General features: G+C 41.5%; 1 protein-coding gene across 3 annotated transcripts in view; it reads right to left on the bottom strand.

Moving 5' to 3' along the window:
- Positions 1 to 21,555, bottom strand: part of LOC140731184 (uncharacterized) — a 181,533-nt gene that overhangs the window by 116,295 nt on the left and 43,683 nt on the right. For all 3 annotated transcript variants that reach the window (XM_073052640.1, XM_073052632.1, XM_073052647.1), the window contains exon 5: positions 14,696 to 14,796. In XM_073052640.1, coding sequence (XP_072908741.1) covers positions 14,696 to 14,796 — 101 coding nt within the window. The remainder of the gene's footprint in view (positions 1 to 14,695; positions 14,797 to 21,555) is intronic.

The following is a 21,555-nucleotide window of genomic DNA, read 5'->3' as shown; positions in this document are numbered from 1 at the left end:
AAGGGCAAGTTCATCCCAGCGCTGGTAAAAATTGGGGAACTAAATTCCTGCTGCACATTCCAGCCATTTTGGGTGGCCACGCAGACCTGAGACAGTGCGGGGTCTCTTCTTGGTTTCCCTTTGCATCATCTCTGCCATAATAGGGAGACTTTCAATTTGCGTGAGAGAGAATACCTTCACGTGGAATGTCATCTTTTGCCAATTTTTCAGATATTTCCTTTTCAGAAAGTAAATGGGGTTATCTATCAGCATTTCCATGATTGGTTGTCCTCATGAACTCAACCTTGTAATTGTGTTCTTCAAGAAACAGAGCCCATTTCTGCAATCATGCTGCTGCTGTTAGTGGAACACCTATGGATTGAAAATGGACACTAATCAGTAATGAGAGTGAACTCTTTCCCATAAAAATAGTGGTTGAAACGTTTTGCACTCCAAACCAGACTCAAGGTCTCTCTGTCAATTTGTGTGTAATTTTCCTCTGCAATGGTAAAGGAAAGTGATGCAAAGGATGTTTGCTTCTATCACTCATAACATGACATTACTGCACCTTTACTGTAAGGTGAGGTGTCTAAGGCAAATTTCACTGGACGATGTAGATCATAATGTGTGAATACAGTGTCTAACGTCACCATTTCCTTTGCCTTTTTAAAAGCTAACTCATACTGCTTTGTCGGTTGTCATTTCTTCTGGATCTGTAGTAATGTGTTCAAGGGATAGAGCACAGCAGCCAGGTTTGGCAGGAGCCTGTTATACTAATTAAACAAGGACCACAACTGCAACACGTCCTTTGGTCTTGAGGCATTCACAACTGCTTGAATTTTCTCAGCACACTTGTGTAATCCTTCAGCATCAATGGTGTGACCACAGTAAGTAATGCTTAATTTAAAGAATTCACACTTACTGCATCATGCTCTGAGTCTGTAATCTTCTAATTTTTTTTAACACTGTCTTGAGATTTTGGAGATTTTCCTTGCAATCCTTACTGGTAACAATGATGTCATCCAAGTAACGCTTAATGCCTGAACAGCCTTGCACCATCTAGTCCATTGCTTTTTGCCAGAGTGCAGATGCAGATGCTACTCCAAAAGTAAGCCTATTATTGTGATAAAGCCCTTTGTGAGTGTTTATGGTGAGAAACACTTCGGACTCTTCTTCCATCTCCATCTGTAGGTAGGCCTCAGCTAAGTTCACTTTGTTAAAGTGTTCTCTTCCAGAAAGGTTTGCAAAGATATCCTCCATCCTGGGAAGAGAGTACTGGTCTACCTTCAGTACTGGGTTGATGGTGACCTTAAAATCACCACAGATTGTGACAGATGCACTCTTCTTCATTACTGGGACCACTGGTGTTGCCCACAGACTCCACTAATCCTTGGAAGGAATTCCTTCTGCCTCCATGTGATCTACTTCACTGGCTACTTTATCATGCATGGTATAAGGAACTGGATGGACTTTGTAGGACTTGGGTGTGGCATTTTCATTTAACACTATTTTACTTTTGATAGATTTTGAGTCTTCCGATGCCATTTTTGAACACCGGTATGTCATCATCCAGCATCTTTCTTAAGTTGACTCCATTGCAGGGGATGTAACATGCAGGTGGATGGATTTCCAATCAAGTTGTAGTTCTCTCAGCAACAAACGGTCCCACAATGCTGGTCCTCCTGTTTTTACAACATACAAGCCCAATGTGTCTGGTTGATTATCGTATTTCAGTGTTACAATGTCATTCTCGCAGGAGTTATTTTCTCTACAGTATAAGTTCATAGTTGGATATCTGCAGGCTTCAGTTCAATATCTCTGAAAGGCCATTTAAACTCATTTTGTGGAATGACTGAAACAGCTGAGCCTATATCCAATTCCATTTTAATTAATTTGCTGTTCACTTCTGCCGTAAGCCCTATTGCTTACCTGTTAATTTTCACACTGTAACTCTCAACGCTACCCAACCCTGTCATTCTCATCATTATCAGATTTTTCATCAACAGCGTGCAGATTAGTGCTCTTTTTAAAACTGCAACTTGACTCTTCCCTCTGCAGTCCATTTATTTTTGTCTGCCTGACACACTCTTCGTTACATTTTCTGCCAGTTTCACCTTTAAACCTGCATATGTGAGGCCCTGCCACAATGGTAACACATTTTGTTTGGTGAGGTAGGTTTCTGTTCAGACATTGGAATTTTGTTCACACTCACTTTCACTCCTGACTGCAACTCAATTGAGTCTCTGGCTGCTGTTTCTATTGATAAAGTGATTTCAACTGTTCTTTTAAATGTGAGTTGCACTTCAGTAAGAAGCCATTTTTGAATGCTTTCTTGTAAGATTCCACAAACTAAACGATCTCTCAGTGCATTATTAAGCCCATCACTTAAATGACAATGTTTAGACAATCTCTTTAATTCAGTCAGATAAGCTGAAATGAGCTTCCCTTCCTTTTGAATCCGCTTATGGAACCTAAAGTGTTCTGCAATCAACAGTAGTTTTGGTTCTCGATGTTCTTGTATTACTTTAACAATATCAGCAAAGCTCCTTTCAGCTGGTTTGGGTAGAGCAGTCAAACTTCTTAAGCAAACTGTATGCTCTTCCACCAATTCCACTCAGCAAAACTGGCACTTGTTTCTCATGAGCTATTCCATCTGCTTAAAAATTCTACTCAATTCGCTCAGTAAACCTCACCCAGTTATCTTTTGTGGAATCAAAAATGTCTATCTTTCTGATGCAGCCAGAAATTTCTACTAATTTTGTTATTTCCTATTATTATAACCCAGTACTCACTATTCATGAACCCATGAATTTCGTCAATTTTGTGCCTTTTTAAAAAAAAATTTGACGATCTTCATCCCTTTCTCCCAAAGAAGAAAAACATGCTCAAAGATACTTCTGCACTTCAACAGGTAGGAAGTTGTCTCAGGTTTGTTTTAAAACTTACTCTTTGCAACCGTTACGTTTTGTAACTGCATCCACTACTTCAGTGGGGCACACCCTTATGACGAGATGGCAATGACATTTGCTGTTCACATACTTCGTACATATAACCCATTATGAATGATGTAAACAACAAAGAATGCATAATCAAACAACATATTTATAATATTGCTAAAACATTACTGAAATATTAAATACAGCACAGTATTCACTGAAGATAGTGCTGTAGATATTATCTATATGATTTTTAGTAATGTGTTTGAACAGGTCCCCCGTTGTAGGCTCACCCAGATGATTAAATTCCATGGGTTGAACAGTGACTTGGCGGTTTGGATTCAAAACTGCTTTGGCCATAGAAGACAGAGAATAATTTTGGATGGGAATGGGACATTTTCCAGCTGGAGGTCTATGACTAGTAGTGTTCCACAAGGATCCAAACTGGAGCCTCTCCTATTTCTGTTAGATATGAGTGACAAGATGAAACTATGGATGAGTGGGTTGGTAAATTTGTAGACAGTACAGACATTGGTGGCATTGTGGATAGAATATAAGACTGCCAAAGGATAGAACAAGTGTAGACATGGGTAAGGAAACAGTAGATGGTATTTAATGTGACCAAGTATGCATGCTGCACTTTGGAAGATCAAATGTAAAAGAATAGGACACAATTACCATTAACAGTGCTGATGCACAGCAGGAACTTGGGTCAGCAGGTCAGGCAGCATCCGTTGAAACGAGCAGTCAATGTTTCGGGCCGAGACCCTTCGTCAGGATTTGCCACCCACTTCAACTCTGCTTCACATTCCCATTTGGATATGTCCATACATGGCCTCCTCTACTGCCATGATGAGGCCAAACTCAGGTTGGAGGAGCAACACCTCATATACCATCCGGGTAGTCTCCAGCCCCTCGGTACACTCTGCATCCTCTTCCAGCTGCCTATCACCTCTCTCATGATTCTGCCTTCTTCTACTACCCATAGTGCTTTCCCCTCACATTCCTTATTCACCTCTCCTGCCTATCCTCTCCCTGCTTCCCCCCCCCCCCACCCTTTGATCTTTCCTCTGATTGGTTTTTCACCTGGCACCTTCCACCCTCCCCCCCCACATTCTTTATAGGGCCCCTGTCCCCTCCTTCTTCAGTCCTGACAAAGGGTGTTGGCCCGAAATGTTGACTGTTCGTTTCAACGGATGCTGCTTGACCTGCTGAGTTCATCCAGCTTGTTTGTACGTGTTGATTTGACCACAGCATCTGCAGTGTACTTTGTGTTTAGGAACTTGGGTCCAAGTCCATTACTCCCTGAAAGTGTTTGCACAGGTTGAAAGGGTGGTAGACAGTGTATACGGCTTGCTTGCCTGTATTAGTTGAGCCATTGAGTTCCAGAGTCAGGAAGTGATGCAGTTTTATGAAAGTCTAGTTAGGTTGCACCTGGAGTATTGCATTCAGTTCTGCCCAGGCAATTATTGGAAGGATGTAAAGGTTTTTGAGAGGGTACAGAAGAGATTTGCCCGGATGTTGCCTGGATTATAGAGCATCTGCTATAAGCAGAAGTTGGAGAAACTTGGGTTACTTTCTCTGGTGAGAAGAGAGCTAATAGAAGTTTGTAAGATTTCTGAGAGGCATAGACAGACAGCTGTATCACTGGACATCATGCTCCATTGGACAGCACAAAGAACTTACGGCTCCCGTACCTCCTCTCTGTTGGTTGCAGTGAGAAAAGGCCATATGCCAAATGGTCAAGGTCCTTAAAAGACCTCCCAATGATGAGATTTGTGCCCATGATGGAGCTGACTGAGTCTACAACACTCTGAAGCCTTGCTGTCCTGTGCAGTAGCCCCTCTATACCAGTTGGTGATGCAACCACTCAGAATGCTCTCCAAGGTACACTTGTAGAAATTTGCTAGCATCTTTTACTACATCTCCTCAAACTCCCACTGCTGACATGCCTTCTTCATGACTACATCAATACGGTGACCCCAAAATAAATCCTTTGATGCTCAGTAACTTGAAACTGCTCACCCTTTCCACCCCTGACCCCTGAATAAGAATTGGTGTGGGTTCACCCAACTTTTCCTTCCTGAAATCCACAATCAGTTTGATGGTCTTGCTGATGGTGAGTGCAATGTTGTTGTGGTGTCACCACTCGATGAGCCAATCTACTTCAATCATGCACATCTCCTTGTTGCCATCTGAGATTCTGCCAACAGTGGCGTCATCAGTAAATGTAGAGATGATATTTGAGCTGTGCCTAGCCACCCAGTCACGAGTGTAGAAGGACTAGAGCTATGGGCTAAGCATGCTTCTCTGATGTGCGGCTGTGTTGATTGTCAGTGACAAGAAGACGTTAATACCGATCCGTACTGCCAGTGGTTCCTGATGGGGAAGTCAAGAATCCAACTGCAGAGGCAGGTACAAAGGCTCAGGTTTTGAAGCTTGTTGATTAGTCCTGAGGGGATAATGGTGTTGAACGCCAAGTTGTAATTTATAAACTGCAGCCTGCCATAGATATTGCTGTTGTTCAGGTGGTAAAAAGCCCAGGAGAGCCGGTGAGATCGTTACCGCTGTAAACCTATTGTGGCAGCAGGCAAATTACAGCGAATCCAGGTCCTTGCTCAGGCAGTGTTAATTTTAGCCACACACAATTGATAGTAGATATGAGTGCTACCAGGCAATAGTCATTGAGGCAGCTCATCCCCACTCTTCTTCAGCAACAAGAAGTGGTGGATGATGTCATTTTGAAGCAGGAGGGAACCTCTGACTGCAGCAGTGAGAGGTGACTATACCCTCGAACACTCCAGCCAGCTGGTTGGGAGTACCACCCTGAAGGGTACATCATCAGGGCCTGACGCCTTGCAAGGATTCACTCTCGTGAAGGAAACTCTGATGTCGGCCACTATGACAGAGATCACAGGGTCACCAGATATTGTAGTTTTATTCTCCCTTACAACGTCTGCATAAAAGGTGAAGAGCTCAATGAAGCATCACAGCCAATTATACTGCATTAGAGATGTGAAGACTGTGGAGAGGGTGCATTCGATGTTTGCCGGGCTGCTTCCTGGATGAGAGGGTATGAGCAATAGGAAGAGGCTGGTTAGCTTGGGTTGTTCTCCCAAAAGCATCAGAGGCTGAGGGGAGCCCTGGTAGTTTTTTTTTTCATTTTGAGTGGTATTGACAGGGTAGACAGTCAGAATCATTTCCCCAGGGTAGAAATGCCAAGCACCAGAGGACATGCCGTTAAGGTTAAAGAGGAGGAGTTTAAAGGCGACATTAGGGTTTTTTTTAAGCAGAGGGTTTTAGGTGCCTGGAATGGGTTACCAGGGATAACAGTGGAAGGAGGTAGATTGGTGGAGTTTAAGAGGCTTTTAGATAGACACATGAAGATGAAAGGAATGGAGGGATATGGCTGGTCCACAGGAGTATACTATAAATTGATATCAAAATCAGCACAACATCATGGTCCAAATGGCCTATTCAGTGTTGTACTGTTCTATATTCCATGGATTTTCAGAAAATAAATAAGTTTACATAGTATACAAAATTATGTGGGGTAATGGTAGGGTAAATGCAAGCAGGCTTTCTCCTTGGGTGGTACTATAACTAGGGGTCACAGGTTAAGGGGGAAAGGTGCAAAGTATAAGCAGAACACGAGGGGAAACTTCTTCACTCAGAGCGGCGTGAGAGTGTGGAACAAGCCGCCAGCACAAGTGGTGCATGCGAGCTTGATTTCAACATTTAATAGAAGTTTGGATAGGTACATGGATGGTAAGGGTATGGTCCCGGGGCAGGTTGATGGGGGAAGGCAGATTAAATGGCTCAGCCAAGGGCCTGTTTCAGTGCTGAACTTCTCTATGAGTTGTGTAGGGAGAAGGGATTATTTTAGTTGGGCAGTTAATTCCTAGTTTATTTACATCGACACATCATCATGGACCAAAGGGCCTGTTCCTGTTCTGTACTACTTTATATTCTGGAAAGGTAATTATAAAACCTCCAGCTGAAGACTGATTACAGTTGACCTCCCCATGACTGGGCACAGAGGGGATGGACTTTGCATTCCTTGAAAACTCTGTATTACAATTTTCTGTCACACGAAATCGCATCAGCAGCACACGCATCAAGAAGTGAGAGTTGAAAAAAAAGCATTTTGTGCTTATTTTTGATACTTTTGTTTTCCCACATATATTCCAAGAAAACAAATTTTATCCAATATGTTAAATTTTTGTATAGTGATATACAAGCTTGATAATGGACAATTTCCATTCAAATGGCCCTAAATCAGGGTCACACGTATTACCAGCCCCAGGTTATGACAGGCTTCTATTCCTGAGAACCGTTCACAGCCCAAACTGTTCGAAAATAGGACAAGATCAGAAACAGTGTGTGAGAGAGGATCACAGCTGTGAAAAGTGAGTGAGCAGGGTGAGAAGAGAGGCTATGAGCCAGTCTCACTGACTCAGAGAGTGAAAGATTGAATCTGCTCAGCAATAGCAGCTCTGTGAAGATCAATGCAGATCCCAAATGCTGCTGCTCAGGATGGGTGGGGGGAGGGAGGTGAGAGAGTGATGAGGGAGGGAGTGAGCTATTAGAGAAGGCACTTGTACATGATCTCTTTCCACTTAGCTGTAGTTGCTTCCAGCAGTCTCCTATGCACTTATTCAAGTGTACAGGCACCTATAAATTGGGCATTTGTAATCCAGGGAGAAGCTGTACTTACAGCAGTTTCAAAGTTCTAAGTATGTACACCTTACACAACCTTAAGATTGTTTCCTTACAGGCTCAGCAAAACAAAAACACTTCTTCCGTTTGTGAGCTGAAGAGGTTAACATGAACTTATGTCACAAAAAGAGTACCACCCCAAACTTTCTGCAGCGAGTTCAATTGGCAAGTAGTATGTAAATGTACCTACCCACTTCTTCAAGTACATGAGGAACTGATGCTGAGCTGCCTTATTCACAAGACCACTGGCAGAGCAGAAGAAATGTCTATCAACTTGCTATTTTTACATTAATTGCAGCATACATGTTGCACTATGTTATTTTGCCAGTGGTTTCTTGTCATATTTTGAACAAACTTCATTTACAAGAATTCAGTGCCCTTTTGCTGTGGTCTTAATTTTCATTAATTCCATCTTCCACTAAAATAACAACTCAGATTCTCACTCTGGTACTCTTGTTTTGTCGTTTACCATTTCTACAAAGCCTCTGGGAACATACTGTATTGTTCAAAAAGATCATACATACCCCTAGAGCCCACTTAATAAGCTCCAACTAAACACTTGCTTGTTAATGCAATTATCTAATTAGCCAATCATGTGGCAACTACTCAATACATTAAAATATGCATACATGGTAAGGAGGTTCATTTGTTGTTCAGACCAAACATCAGAATGGGGATGAAATTGGTCTAAGTGACTTGGACGGTGCCAGATAGGGTGACATGAGTATCTTAGAAACTGCCATCCTGGGATTTTCACGCACAACAGTCTCTAGAATTTACAGGCAAAGGTGTGAAAAGAAAACATCTAGTGAGCAGTAGTTCTGTGAGCAAAAATGCCACGTTAATGAGAGAGCTCAAAGGAGAATGTCCAGACTGGTTCAAGCTGACAGGAAGGTGACAGTAACTTAAACAATGACACATTACAACAGGGATGTACAGAAGACCATCTCTGACTGCACAACACATTCAACCTTGAAGGAGATGGGCTACAGCAGCTGAGGACAACAAACATATACTCAGTGGCCACGTATTTTAAGTACAGGAATACTACAGTTCAGAGAGGAAACTCAACCTAACTTTTTGTTTCCTTATTTAACCCAGAGATCTTTCTAGTACATTATACTTCATATTTGCAATTGTTTCCTTACAAGACCATCACCCCTTCATTTTTATCCCCTCCTTCTCATCTGAAAATCCTGTTACCAGGGATATTGTGACACCATCTGCCTCTAATTTCCCCTCATTATTCTGTGCCTTTGCTGCCAACTGGCACACTGCACAAGGTGCAGGCTGTATGCCGAGGGATACATTCAAGTTTGGTGAAGCCACTACAGAGTCTTTGTGGGGAAGGACTACAGTGCAAGGATTTGCCGCCTCTGGGCATTGAGTGGGTGGGTCCAGTTTTACAGTTGTTCAAACACTTTGTTGGTATATTGTTTAAGGAGGAAACGTGAGTGGCACTGGGACATTGTAAGATAATGATTTGATTTCATACTACAATGAAAGGAGAGAAAGAACATAAAACCATAACACATAGGAGCAGAATGAGGCCATTTGGCCCATTAAGTCTGCTCTGTCATTTCATTATATCTGGTCCATTTTCATCTCAATACCAATCCCCTGCCTGCTTCCCACAACCTTTCATGCCTGACTAATCAAGAATCTATCAATCTCTGCCTTAAATACACCCAACGCCCTTGCCTCCACAGCCACCTGTGGCAACAAATTTCACATATTGACCACTCTCTGGCTAAAGAACTTCCTCCTCTCCGTTCTAAATGGATGTCCCTTTATTCTGAGGCTGTGCCTTCTGGCCCTAGACTCCCCCACTACAGGAAACATCCTCTCCACATTCAGTAGGCCTTTCAACATTCAATAGGTTTCAATGATATCACCCAAATGAGGAGCGATTGATGGCTCTGTGCCTTTACTCATGGGAATTTATAAAAACAAGGTGGGGGGATCTCACTGAAATCCATCAAATGTTGAAATGCACCAAATGCATTTCATTTTTTTAATTATTATTTTAAAAACTATATTTTTGAAAGTTAAAAGTCTGCAATTCTGCTATGAATAATTTCTTAGATTATTAGTTTATCTACATTAACTAAAATCTCCCAAATTTCCTTCTCCTTCCCATCTCTATTTACACAGAAAGGGCTTTCTATTATTGCATTCATCTGGACACTGTTCTGGTCTGGTTCAAATGAACTGTGTCACAAGAGAGCAGCTCCCTATACTCTAATAATCGTGCCAGTGCCCCACAATTTAAAGCCCTTGTCACACATGCCAGTTTAGGCCACAGATTTTCTCTAGTTTCTTTGTTATATGTACTCAAAGTAGCATTACAGCTACAAAGAAGGCATGACAGCAGCGATATTTCATTAGGAGTTTGAGAAGATTTGGTATGTCACCAAAGACACCCGCAAATTTCTACAAATGTACCGTGGAGAGCATTCTAACTGGCTGCATCACTGCATGATATAGGGGAAGGGGGGCTGCTGCACAGGATCAAAGTAAACTGCAGAGAGTTGTAAACTTAGTCAGCTCCATCATGGGCTCTAGCCTCCGTAGTATCCAGGACATCTTCAAGAAGCAAGGACCCCCATCACCCAGGTCGTGCCTTGTTCTCCATGCTACCATCAGGAAGCCTGAAGGCAAATACTCAATAATTCAGGAACAGCTTCTTCCCCTCTCCCATCCAATTTCTGAATGGACATTGAACCCATGAACACTAACTCACGCAACACACACAAAATGCTGGTGGAAGACAGCAGGCCAGGCAGCATCTATAGGGAGAAGCACTGTCGACGTTTTGGGCCGAGACCCTTCATCAGGACTGACTGACAACACTAACTCACTACTTTTCTTTTAACTATTTCATATATAATTTTAAGGGGTTTCTTCTTTATGTTACTGCGTATGTTAATCAAAATGGCTTCCTTGTTATGTTAAAAGTAAAGATGCTTCTTTGTCATTTTAACTGGTGAAAGAGTGCTTTCTCTCGCAACTTGTTTGGGTTATAATTACTGATAATGAGAATTGTATTCGTTTGTTAACCAATTAGGATAGATGTTATTCTTTCTTGTGGGTCTGTAAGCTAGTGTTGTGCAGGCTTTTGGGGAGTTGGAGGGGAGATCGAGAGGAAGACAGACATGCTGGGAGTGCTCTGGTCGATCACTTCGGGTGGTCCTGAGCTACGAGTCGTGGGGTCGGAGCGGATCACAGGGGAAGAAGGAAGGTCCTGAGCTCCAACTGCGTGTGCATGAAGAAACTGAACTTTCATAAATCTGGCGCCTTTTTTTGTTTCCATTCATTCCTTTTTGTATTGTATCTTTATTAATTTCATGGTCCAAGTAAGATTTATAAAGTGTAATTTGTAAAATGTACATTGTGTGCTGGCTGATGATTGATGTTTGAGGCCGTATCAGGTGGCATTGCACAGCAACTGACGCATCCGTGAGACAAAGTTGGGCGGCGGACGGGGTCTCCCCTAGATATGTACGAGCTGATATAGCTGAGCATTACATAATATATACATATCTATACATATGCACACTTACTGTAATACACATTTTTTCTTTCTATTATTACGTATTACAATATGCTGCTGTTGCTAAGACAACAAATATCACAACGAATACTGGTGATATTAAACCTGACCGTAATTTTTTTTTGCACACGATCTTGTACACCGCTCCACTTACAATAAAGACACTTCTACTTTTGAGCCCATATTCTTTAATATTATTCTTGGCTCCTCAGTGATTCATTCCAGAAACATGCCTTTCACCCTCCTATGTCACTCTTCTGCCCATTACACGGCTGGCATTTAGGGCAGCAATGAAAGTCCTTTGTCTCTGGTGGTGTTCAGGGCTTCCTCCATCGTGTCAGCAGCTTCCTCTCTGTTTATTATGTCCATGCTGACCATCATCTAATCCTATATCTAAGCACTTGGTCTGTTCCTTTCAATGTCATAGCAATTCAAGTGCTTGTCTAAACAGACACTCTTTAAATGTTACGAAAGTATACACTTCCACTTAGCAATCCACTGCAGACTCCACCATCCTCTGAGTGAAAAAAAATTCCACTGGTCCCTTCTAAACTTCATACCTTAAACCTATGGTCTCCAGTTATCGACATCTCTGTTATGCAGAACACACACTATTTGTTCTGAAAGACAATCAGAAACATATGCAATCCACTGTCACAACAACTTCTTCACCAGCACAAGTAGATACCATTAGTTCTGGTTGTTGGTAGAACACAATCAGGATTCTATGTTGTATATTAGATTTTGTAAAGATGAAAGTCCTAACAATTCCAAGTGACACTTTAACTTTTTGTGAGCTCGCAGCATGTACGAATTAAACACGAGGTTTGTTAAATGCTTACTAATCGTGGTTGGATCCTTTTTGGCTTCAGGCACTAGTGGCATGAGAACAAAAGACCAAAGAGTTTATCTGTCCCTGCGTGACTCTAAGTGCTTGTGGATTGAATCCCTATTTGTTGAAAAGCCTTTTGCTTGGTTCTTAGGACTTCACCTATCCCATTGAATCACAATTGATCGGTGCCTAGGAGAGACCCAGGGTGATTTCATGAGTCGGAATTCAGAGCTCCCCCAACAACAGCGACAATCAGGTTTCCTGTCAATAGCAACAATCAAGTGGAGACTAAGAATCATGAGCCCCGAAATCTCTGTGGAAATCTCTGTCTACGAGTATACCATCGGAAAACAAAAGAACTATTTCTGATCAAAATGGCGCCTCTGTATAATGCTCCTTCAGTTGACATCTTCTGGATAGATTATGAAACCAAATGTTTCACTTCTTTTATGACTTTTACATTTTTTTTAATCTTGATTGTGATTCTGGAATTGCTGGTTTACAGTTTGGAGATCATTTGGGTGTTTCAGTGCTCAGCAGTCTCCAAGAGGATTCCAGGAGGCAGAGGCAGCCTGCGCGAATCTTGTGGCAAGACTGCTGGATAGCTGTGGGATGCGAGCCAAAGTTTGATTCTATTTCACAGAATAAAGCTTCCGTTGTTCAGCAATTAAAGCCATGAGGGAGATTGAAACATTGAGGCAAATGCAGAAGGTGAACACCAGCCGCCTGCCTTTTGATCATTGGTGGGATCGCTCTGCTGCCGGAGAGGGGAGACTGCCTTTTGATCACTGGTGAGTTCACTCTGCTATCAGAAAGGGGAGACTGCCTTTTGATCACTGGTGAGTTCACCCTGCTGCCGGAGAGGAGAGACTGCCTTTTGATCACTGGTGAGTTCACTCTGCTATCAGAGAGGGAAGACTACCTTTTGATCTCTAGTGAGATCGCTCTGCTATCGGAGAAGGAAGACTGCCTTTTGATTGCTAGTGATGTCGCTCTGCTATCGGAGAAGGGAGACTGCCTTTTGATTGCTAGTGATGTCAATCTGCTATCGGAGAAGGGAGACTGCATTTTGATTGCTAGTGATATCACTCTGCTAGGGGAAAGGGGAGACTGCGTTTTGATCGCTGGTGAGGTCACTCTGCTATCAGAGAGGGAAAGGCCTGCCGCTATGTCCAGAGAATGTTATTCAGCTTTTCTGCATTTTGGAATGGACTATAGACATTTCTTTTCTTGAATTATAGTTTTTTTATATTGTGTTTTTTGCCCAGTCTTTCTTGCTTTTCTTTGTATGCGGGGGAGGGAGATTTGGGGGTTGATGTGCCTGTTCTGCTTTTGTTCATTTTTTTGTGTGGGGAGGAGGGATTTGGGGGTTGATGGTCGTACTGCTGTTCTTTTCTTTCTTGGTTTCGTGGCTATCTGAAGAAGAAGAATTTCAGAGTTGTGTACTTCGATAATAAATGAACATTTGAAACTTTTATATATTTATTCCTTACAACCACTTCATTCCTATTTATGGCCTCCTGATGAATGGAATTGAGTATCAGCCAGTCACTTTGATTGTTTGCTTGTACTCACTGTATCTAAAATGGTATAATTTGCTTTCTGTACTTTGCTGGTCATATACTTGGAACGGAATCATCCGAGAAAAGATGATGATACTTAAATTTGAATCAATTTAGTATGGTTATAATCATATGGAAATTGTGAGGTACTGTTTCAATAATGCACCGATCTTGTACTTTCATGAGTCACACACAAATGAGTAATCCGTTGTTTAGGGTAATAATGACATATGAAAGCGGTTGAACAGCAATTATTCAAAACATTGCAAAGTTCATAGTTACTTCAGATGTCAAAATTACATATATAGTTCCACACAAATTTTAGAAGTACATTTACGTTGAATGAAGCAGACCCATTACATATTTAGCACCCCATTCAGAATCTCTTACGATAAACATGAGAGAGGCCTCCATTGGTCAGGTTCGACCACAGATAGTGCCCCCTAGCTGTCTAGATATGCAAGCCAGGGCAGTACAAATATGTAGAACAAGCTGTTGCCCATGCAGCAAGCTCCCCCTCTCCACACATCTGACCCCTCTCCACACATCTGATGAGCCCAAGGGAATAGCAGAGACTGATGCAGTTTGGCACCAGCAGCATCGCTGGAGTTGCCAGTCAGTTTTGAACTCAACATAGGACAGCCTTAGATGATAAACATGAAGATTCAATCAATCAATCAAAAGAAAATGAGACTGCTGCCTGCCCTCACAGTGTCTGAACCTGGTATCAGTGAAGAGGCCAGTCAGCATCGGGCTGGCTATGTGGTTGATGACCTGACTGCTATGGAAACACAATGGGCTGAATGTTACTCCAGAACGTATTACAAACCAGAGTTTAGAAAGTATTCTAATTCTGAATAAATTACGCTCCTTTCTGAACTTTTCAGAAAACTCTTAGAAAATAACATTGTAGATCAGATTTTACAGTAGAACAATGATAAGTGGCAAGTTAGGTAAAACAAAAAGATAATTGGCTAGGAAACAGTGCTAATGAGTCTTGAGAGACAATTGAGACAAACTATAAAGTATACTAAAAAGAAATTACATGGGCTCAGATACTTCTTATGTTGATCTAAAGTTTACCAGATCAAAGTACGATTTCCACAATGAGTACCTTCCAGTTGTTGACTGAGTCCATGGTTTATCCTGTCTAATTTCTTCAGACTGGAATGTTTTCTTACTGAAGCCAAGCCCAGCTCTATCATATATACAAGCCTGTAGGGTAAGAGAAAGTAAAAGGTATTTCTAAAAGGATGATGTATCGAATGATCTTATTTTATCTCCCGAGTACCATTTCTTCTGTATGAGATATGCCTAGTAAATAAGAATCCTTTCATTTAACATCAGTGGTATTAAGATTGTAACTGGGCCATAGTAACATTAAGTAGATGAACTCACAACCCAGATGTACAGAAACTGTAAAAATGAGACCTTAAGTACATCTCTTGATATCTTTGCATAAATTTAATTTTGTTAATAAAAACAAAATGCTTGATCGAGTATCAGCTAATTAATTATTCCCCAAAACATCAGCTTAGGCTTTCCACACAAGCATCCAGCACAGCAGAAGCATTAAATAAAGCGCTGCCATCACTACAAATTACACCCCATACACCCAGGCACATGCACATCTGCAGACACCTTAGCAATGTCCATCAGGATGGTGCAGACCTCCATGGCTCCTCACTTTGAGCCTGCAGCAGACTGACTCAGCACGTTCAGTAACCCTGTTGAAATCATTGGGAGAAAGTGTTTTTGGAGAATGGCCTGTCAACTGTTAAATTTGATTTAGAACATTATGGCACATGACCCACGATGTTATGCTGACCTTTTAACTTAATCTAACCCTTCCCTCCCACACAGCACTCCATTCTTCTATTATCTATGTGCCTATCTAAATGTCCCTAATGACCACCCTTCCAAGTATGTTCCACGTACCCACCACTCTGTAAAAAATTCAGATTTACTTTGATAACTTTGAATAAACTTAATCATTAAAACTTCAGGTATTTTGTGTTTAATGATAATTGTTAATATATACTTTTATATTTTTACTATTTCTAGAGCTATTTTGAACAGTTACATTCACAAATATTTGATGCCATGGCAGCTTATATGTGGCTTGTCGCATGCCAATTGTCAAAGCCTTTCTGGGATTAATTCTGGCTTCTTATATTGAGCAAGCTGCTGTACTGCCTTACTCTAATCCCAACAATACACACGCAGTGATAAAAAAGACAGAATTATACTTCCATGCGCAATGTGAATATAAATGTTGAAATCAAGTGCTCAAAAGCAGTCTATTATAGCATCAATACATAGAGATTAAAAGTGTAAATTGTTGCATCTCGCTTTTCAATTGGCCATATACAATTAAAATGCTGGATTATTCAAATAACCACTGATTCTTCCTCCCCACATACTTTTGGCAACAATTCCAGCTCCTTTCACCTGGCATGCTATGCTTGACAAAAGACACTCTCCAGATCATACTAATTTACGGCATAGGCCTCAGCCACTTGCTCGATTACATCAATACGTTCTAGACTCAATCACACTTCTTAACTCTACCAGTGCCGGACTTGGTACTTTGTAAATATATTGAAGGCTAGACCATCCCTTTCAAATTTTCCATTCTAAATCCCCACCAGGCAGTAAGTTTAAAAAATATACTAATTCCCCACTAGACCTTCTCCGTGGATTGTCACCTTGTCGTGGTGGAGAAGCTTGTGTGGTCCTGAGATCCCGAGAGCGATGCCGTCTGGAGCTATGCTCCTGGTAGGGTTACCCATGGCGGTAAGGTTGAAGGTGAGGTTCCTGACAAAGAACAATCCAACTAAGGCCTCAACGGTAGAACAGGCAGACAAAGTTACTTCGAACTCAACGGCTGTGAAGGCGGATGAAGGCTGCAACAAATCCATCAGCTCCAATCGTTGGTTCAGTTGGTTGATTTGTGAAGTATCGTGTGCTTCTTGGAGTGCAACATCAACTACACGTTAAACAAATACATGCACAGGTGCCTTTGCTCTGTGGGCCACATCTTTGAGAGCCCATAAATAGATCAACGGAATGAAGACCATCATCCTCGACCTCAAGGGATAGCCATGATGACGAAACCTTCCACTATTTCACTTCAGAATCAGATTTACAAACCCCATTGTCCTGCTGAAATAAGTATGGACATCCCGGAAAGAGACGTTGCCTTGATGGCAACATATGTTTCTCTAAAATCCTAATATATGCCTCAGAGTCAATGGTACCTTCACATACATGCAACTAACCCATGCTGTGGGTACTGATGTACCCCCATACCATCACAGATGCTGGCTTTTGCACTTTTCGCTGATAACAATCAGGATGGTCGTTTTCATCTTTGGCACGGAGAACTTAACACCCATTTTTTCTGAAAACTAGCTGAAATATGGACTCGTCTGACCACAGCACACGGTTCCACAGTCTTTTGGTCCATTTGAGATGAGCTCAGGCCCAGAGAACTTGCCAGCGTTTCTACATAGAGTTGATGTATGGCTTCCTCCTTGCGTAATACAGTTTTAAGTTGCATTTCTGGATGCAACGACAGACTGTGTTAAGTGACAATGGTTTTCCAAAGTACTCCCGAGCCCAGGTGGCTATAATTGTCACAGTAGCATGACGGTTTCTTAGGCAGTGCCGCCTGAGGACTCAAAGATCACGCGCATTCAACAGTGGTTTCCAACCTTGCCCTTTACGCACTGAGATGTCTGTGAATTCTCTGAATCTTTTCACAATATTATGTACCGTAGATGTCGAAAGACCTAAATTCTCTGCAATCTTGCATTGGGAAATGTTCCTTTTGAACTGACTAACAATTTTCTCACGAATTTTGGCACAAAGTTGTGAGCCACGACCCATCCTTGCTTGCAAAAACTGAGCCTTTGATGGACACTACTTTTATACCCAGTCATGATACCTCACCTGCTACCAATTAGCCTGCTTAATGTGGAGTCTTCCAAACCGGTGTTACTTGAATATTCTGTGTATTTTTCAATCTTATTTCAACTCTGTCCCAACTTTTGTTGAGTGTGCTGCAGCCATCAAATTCTAAATTTGTGTATATTTACAAAATACAACTAAGTTGGTCAGTAAAACTATTGACAATCTTTTCTTTGTACTTTTGTCAGTTAAATAAAGGTTCACGTGAATTAACATATCACAGATTTTTGTTTTTATTGCATTTTGGAAAATATCCCAACTTTTCTGGAAATGGGGTTTGTATTATCACTAACGTATGATATGAAATATGTTGTTTTGCAGCAGCAGTACAGTGCAATACATAAAATATACTATATATACATTTATAACTATAAATATACTAACCTGTATGTATATATGGTAGTGCAAAAAGAGAGCAGAAATTATGAGGTAGTGTTCATGGGCTTGTTCATTGTCCATTCAGAAATCTGATGGTGAAGGGGAAGAAACTGTTCCTAAAACATTGAGTGTGTGGCTTCAGGCTCCTGTACCTTCTCTCTGATGGTAGAAATGAGAAGAGGCCATGTCCTGGCTGGTGAGGGCCCTTAATGATGAATGCTGCATTTTTGAGGCATTGCTTTGTGAAGATCTCCTTGATGGTGGGAAGGTTAGTGTCCAAGATGGAGATGGCTGTTTACAACCCACTGCAGCTTTTTCCAATCCTGTGCAGATGGTGTTGCAACTAGTTAAAATGCTCTCCATGGTACATCTGTAGAAACTTTCTAGAGTCTTTGCTGACATATTAAAGACTCACTGAACAGATTCATCTCCCCTCAGTTTCTTTTGTTCCGAAGAAAAACTTCTCCAGCCTTGACAACACCCTTGTATATCTATTCGGCACCCTTTCCAGAGCCATCTCATGTCTCCTATAGTGCACTGACCGGAACTATACATGGCACTGTAGTCTGTTTTATGGAGTTCAAACTATCTATCAACCCCTGTATTCTATCAGTTAGCCAATTAAAGCAAAAATTCCATCTGCCTTCTTAAGCAACTAATCAGAAATCATGTTTAATATCACTGGCACATGTTGTGATATTTGTTGTTTTGCAGCAGCAGTACATTGAATACATAATAATAAAAATATATTAAATTACAACAGGAAATATATATATATAAATAAAAAAAATAAGTAGGCAATATGAGAGCAAAATAAAAGAGATAGTGCACATGGGTTCAATGTCCATTTAGAAATCTGAGGGCGGAGGGGGAGCTGTTCCTAAAATGTTGAGTGTGGGTCTTCAGGCTCCTGTACCTCCTCCCTGAAGTAGCAATGAAAAGAGGGCACTTTGTGGCTAAGTGTCTAAACATTTTCAGTGTTTTCTTTCTCATTCTGTTTCCCACCCCCAAATAAATTACCTCATGCATTTTAGACCAAATTCCATTTGCTGCCTTTGTACCCACTTAACACTCCACAGATATATTCTTGTAGATGGGAATTTTTTTCCCTCAGTATTAAGGACTTTATTAACTTTGGTATTAACAGCAAACATTGTACTTGGTGTCCCAACTGCTCCATCCAGTAAAATCAGAAAATATAACATACTTGCAAAAGGTAATGGGCCAAATTTTGTGGTAGTCTGGACAGTGAAACTGGTGACATGTACAACAGTCACACAATGAAACTTACAGCAGCTTCTAGAGTACACTCTTTGATACAAAAGCCTCAGGCTAAGCACTATAGACCTCACCACCACTGTTCAGTCATTTTCAGATTCCTTAAACTTTGCTATCTGATGATGAAGCAATGCTGAAGTCAACGACCCTTGGTTGTAATAGGATTGATATGTCAATCACTGAGTAACTACATTGATATATAACATCAAATGCACTATCATTACATGCTCTTTGTTACCCCTACATAAAATTCAACCAAGTTTGTCAGACATTTAACAAATCCATGCTGAACATCCTCAGTTAACATCTGCCTCCCTAAATGCTGATTTACGTAAGAATTTTCCCAACAATTTCCCCTCTACTAGTGACAGATCTGCACTATTGTTCTACTAATTTTTCTCTTTTTTGAAACTATCTTAAATTTCCCAATGTCTTCTCTCCGCTTATAGTGCCATAAAGAAATAGGAAAGTACAGCACAGAAACAGGCCTTCGGCCCATCTAGTCTGCGGCAAACCATTTAACCGCCTACTCCCATCACCCTACACGGCCCTACAGCCCTCTATACCCCTACTATTCATGCACCCATCTAAACTTCCCTTAAATCTTGAAATGGAGCTTGCAGGAATCACTTTTGCTGGCAGCTCGATCCACGCTCTCACAACCCTCTGAGCGAAGAAGTTTCCCCTCATGTTCCCCTTAAACTTTTCATGTTTCTGCCTTAACCCATGACCTCTGGTTGTAGTCCCACCCAACCTCAGTGGAAAAAGCCTGCTTGAATTTGCCCTATCTATACCCCTCATAATTTTGTATATCTCTATCAAATCTCCTCTCAATCTTCTATATTCCAAGGATTAAAGTCCTAACCTATTCAATCTTCTTTCCAGACCCAGCAACATCTTTGTAAATTTTCTCTGTGCTCTTTCAACCTTATTTATATCTTTCCTGTACTATCATTACTGTATGTATTATCTCTTCTAATATTTCACAGTATTTCTCTAATTTTTCACGGTAAATGCTTGTTATCAAGCCTGTACTTGCTGGAGTTTAGAAGAATGAGGAGGGAATCTCACTGAAACCTATCAAATATTGAAAGGTCTAGATAGAATGAATGCAGAAAGGCTGTTTCCAATAGTGTAGGTGTCTAGGACCTGAGGGCACAACCTCAGAATACAAGGATGTCTCTTCAAAACAGCGAAGAGGAGGAATTTCATTAGAGGGTGGTGAATCTGTGGAATTCATTGGCACAGACAGAGGCCAAGTCATTAGGTATATTTAAAGTGGACATCAATCGGTTCTTGATTAGCAAGGGCATCAAAACTTGGGGTTGAGACAGATAATCAGCCATGATTGAATGGCTGAGTAGACTCAACAGGCTGAATGACCTGTCTCTGCTGTATGTTACATGAGCGTGGCAGTGGACAAACCCAAGTGCAGAACACGGGCATGGAGGCATCATTAACATAGTGAGCATGGAGTCGGTATCTAGGAGCGATGCTAGACTTAGAACTGGCAGTCCTAAGAACCATGAAACGAGGTTACTCACAGCAGAGTCAACCAATGAACTGTCAGCTCCTTGTTGTGCTCACAGGGTTTTTATATTGCATTTGCTGATGGAAAGCAGGTGTTTGTAGTTAGTGGAACTTGGGAATGATTGGGACTAAATGAGGTGGTTGAGGCCCAATTCCTGAGGTAAAGAGCCAGGTGGGTGATTGCCAGAAGGGACCATGACGCTCCAGTCTTATGGCCCTATCTGCAGAGAGAGAATGCAAAACCTAGTTTTTCACTGTCTATCTGTACACAGGACAATAATAAAACTATTATCAATGACCTAACTCTGCTTCTATATCTTATGGCCCTAAATGTAGAGGGAGCATGTAAAACCTAGTTTTCCACTGTCTATCTGTACACAGAACAATCAGAAAACCATTATCAATGACCTTCCAGTCTAGATCAGGGGTTCTCAACCTGGGGTCCACAGACTCCTCAGTTAATGGTAACGGCCCATAGCATACAAAAATGTTGGGAACCCCTGGTCTAGGTTAATGATCCAAACCAAAAACATCAACTGCTTATTTCCTTTGAAAGTTGCTGAGTTCCTCCAGCAATTTGCCTTTTGCCCCAATGAATCCCAGCCCTTGAAAATGTCCATCTCTCAAGTGCAATGCTGTCAATGGCGTGAACATTGATTTCTCGAACTTCTGGTAATGCCCCCACCCCCTTTTCCACCATTCCCCATTCCTATTCCCCTCTCTCACCTCATCACCTCGCTCTGGTGCTCCTTCCCCTTCCCTTTCTTCCATGCTCTTCTATCCTCTATCAGATTTCCCCTTCTCCAGCTCCTTATC

This window comes from Hemitrygon akajei, chromosome 1, assembly GCF_048418815.1.
Source record: "Hemitrygon akajei chromosome 1, sHemAka1.3, whole genome shotgun sequence".
Lineage (NCBI taxonomy): Eukaryota > Metazoa > Chordata > Chondrichthyes > Myliobatiformes > Dasyatidae > Hemitrygon > Hemitrygon akajei.
The sequence above is the reverse complement of the archived record's forward strand: the minus strand, read 5'-3'. Positions and strand labels throughout refer to the sequence as shown.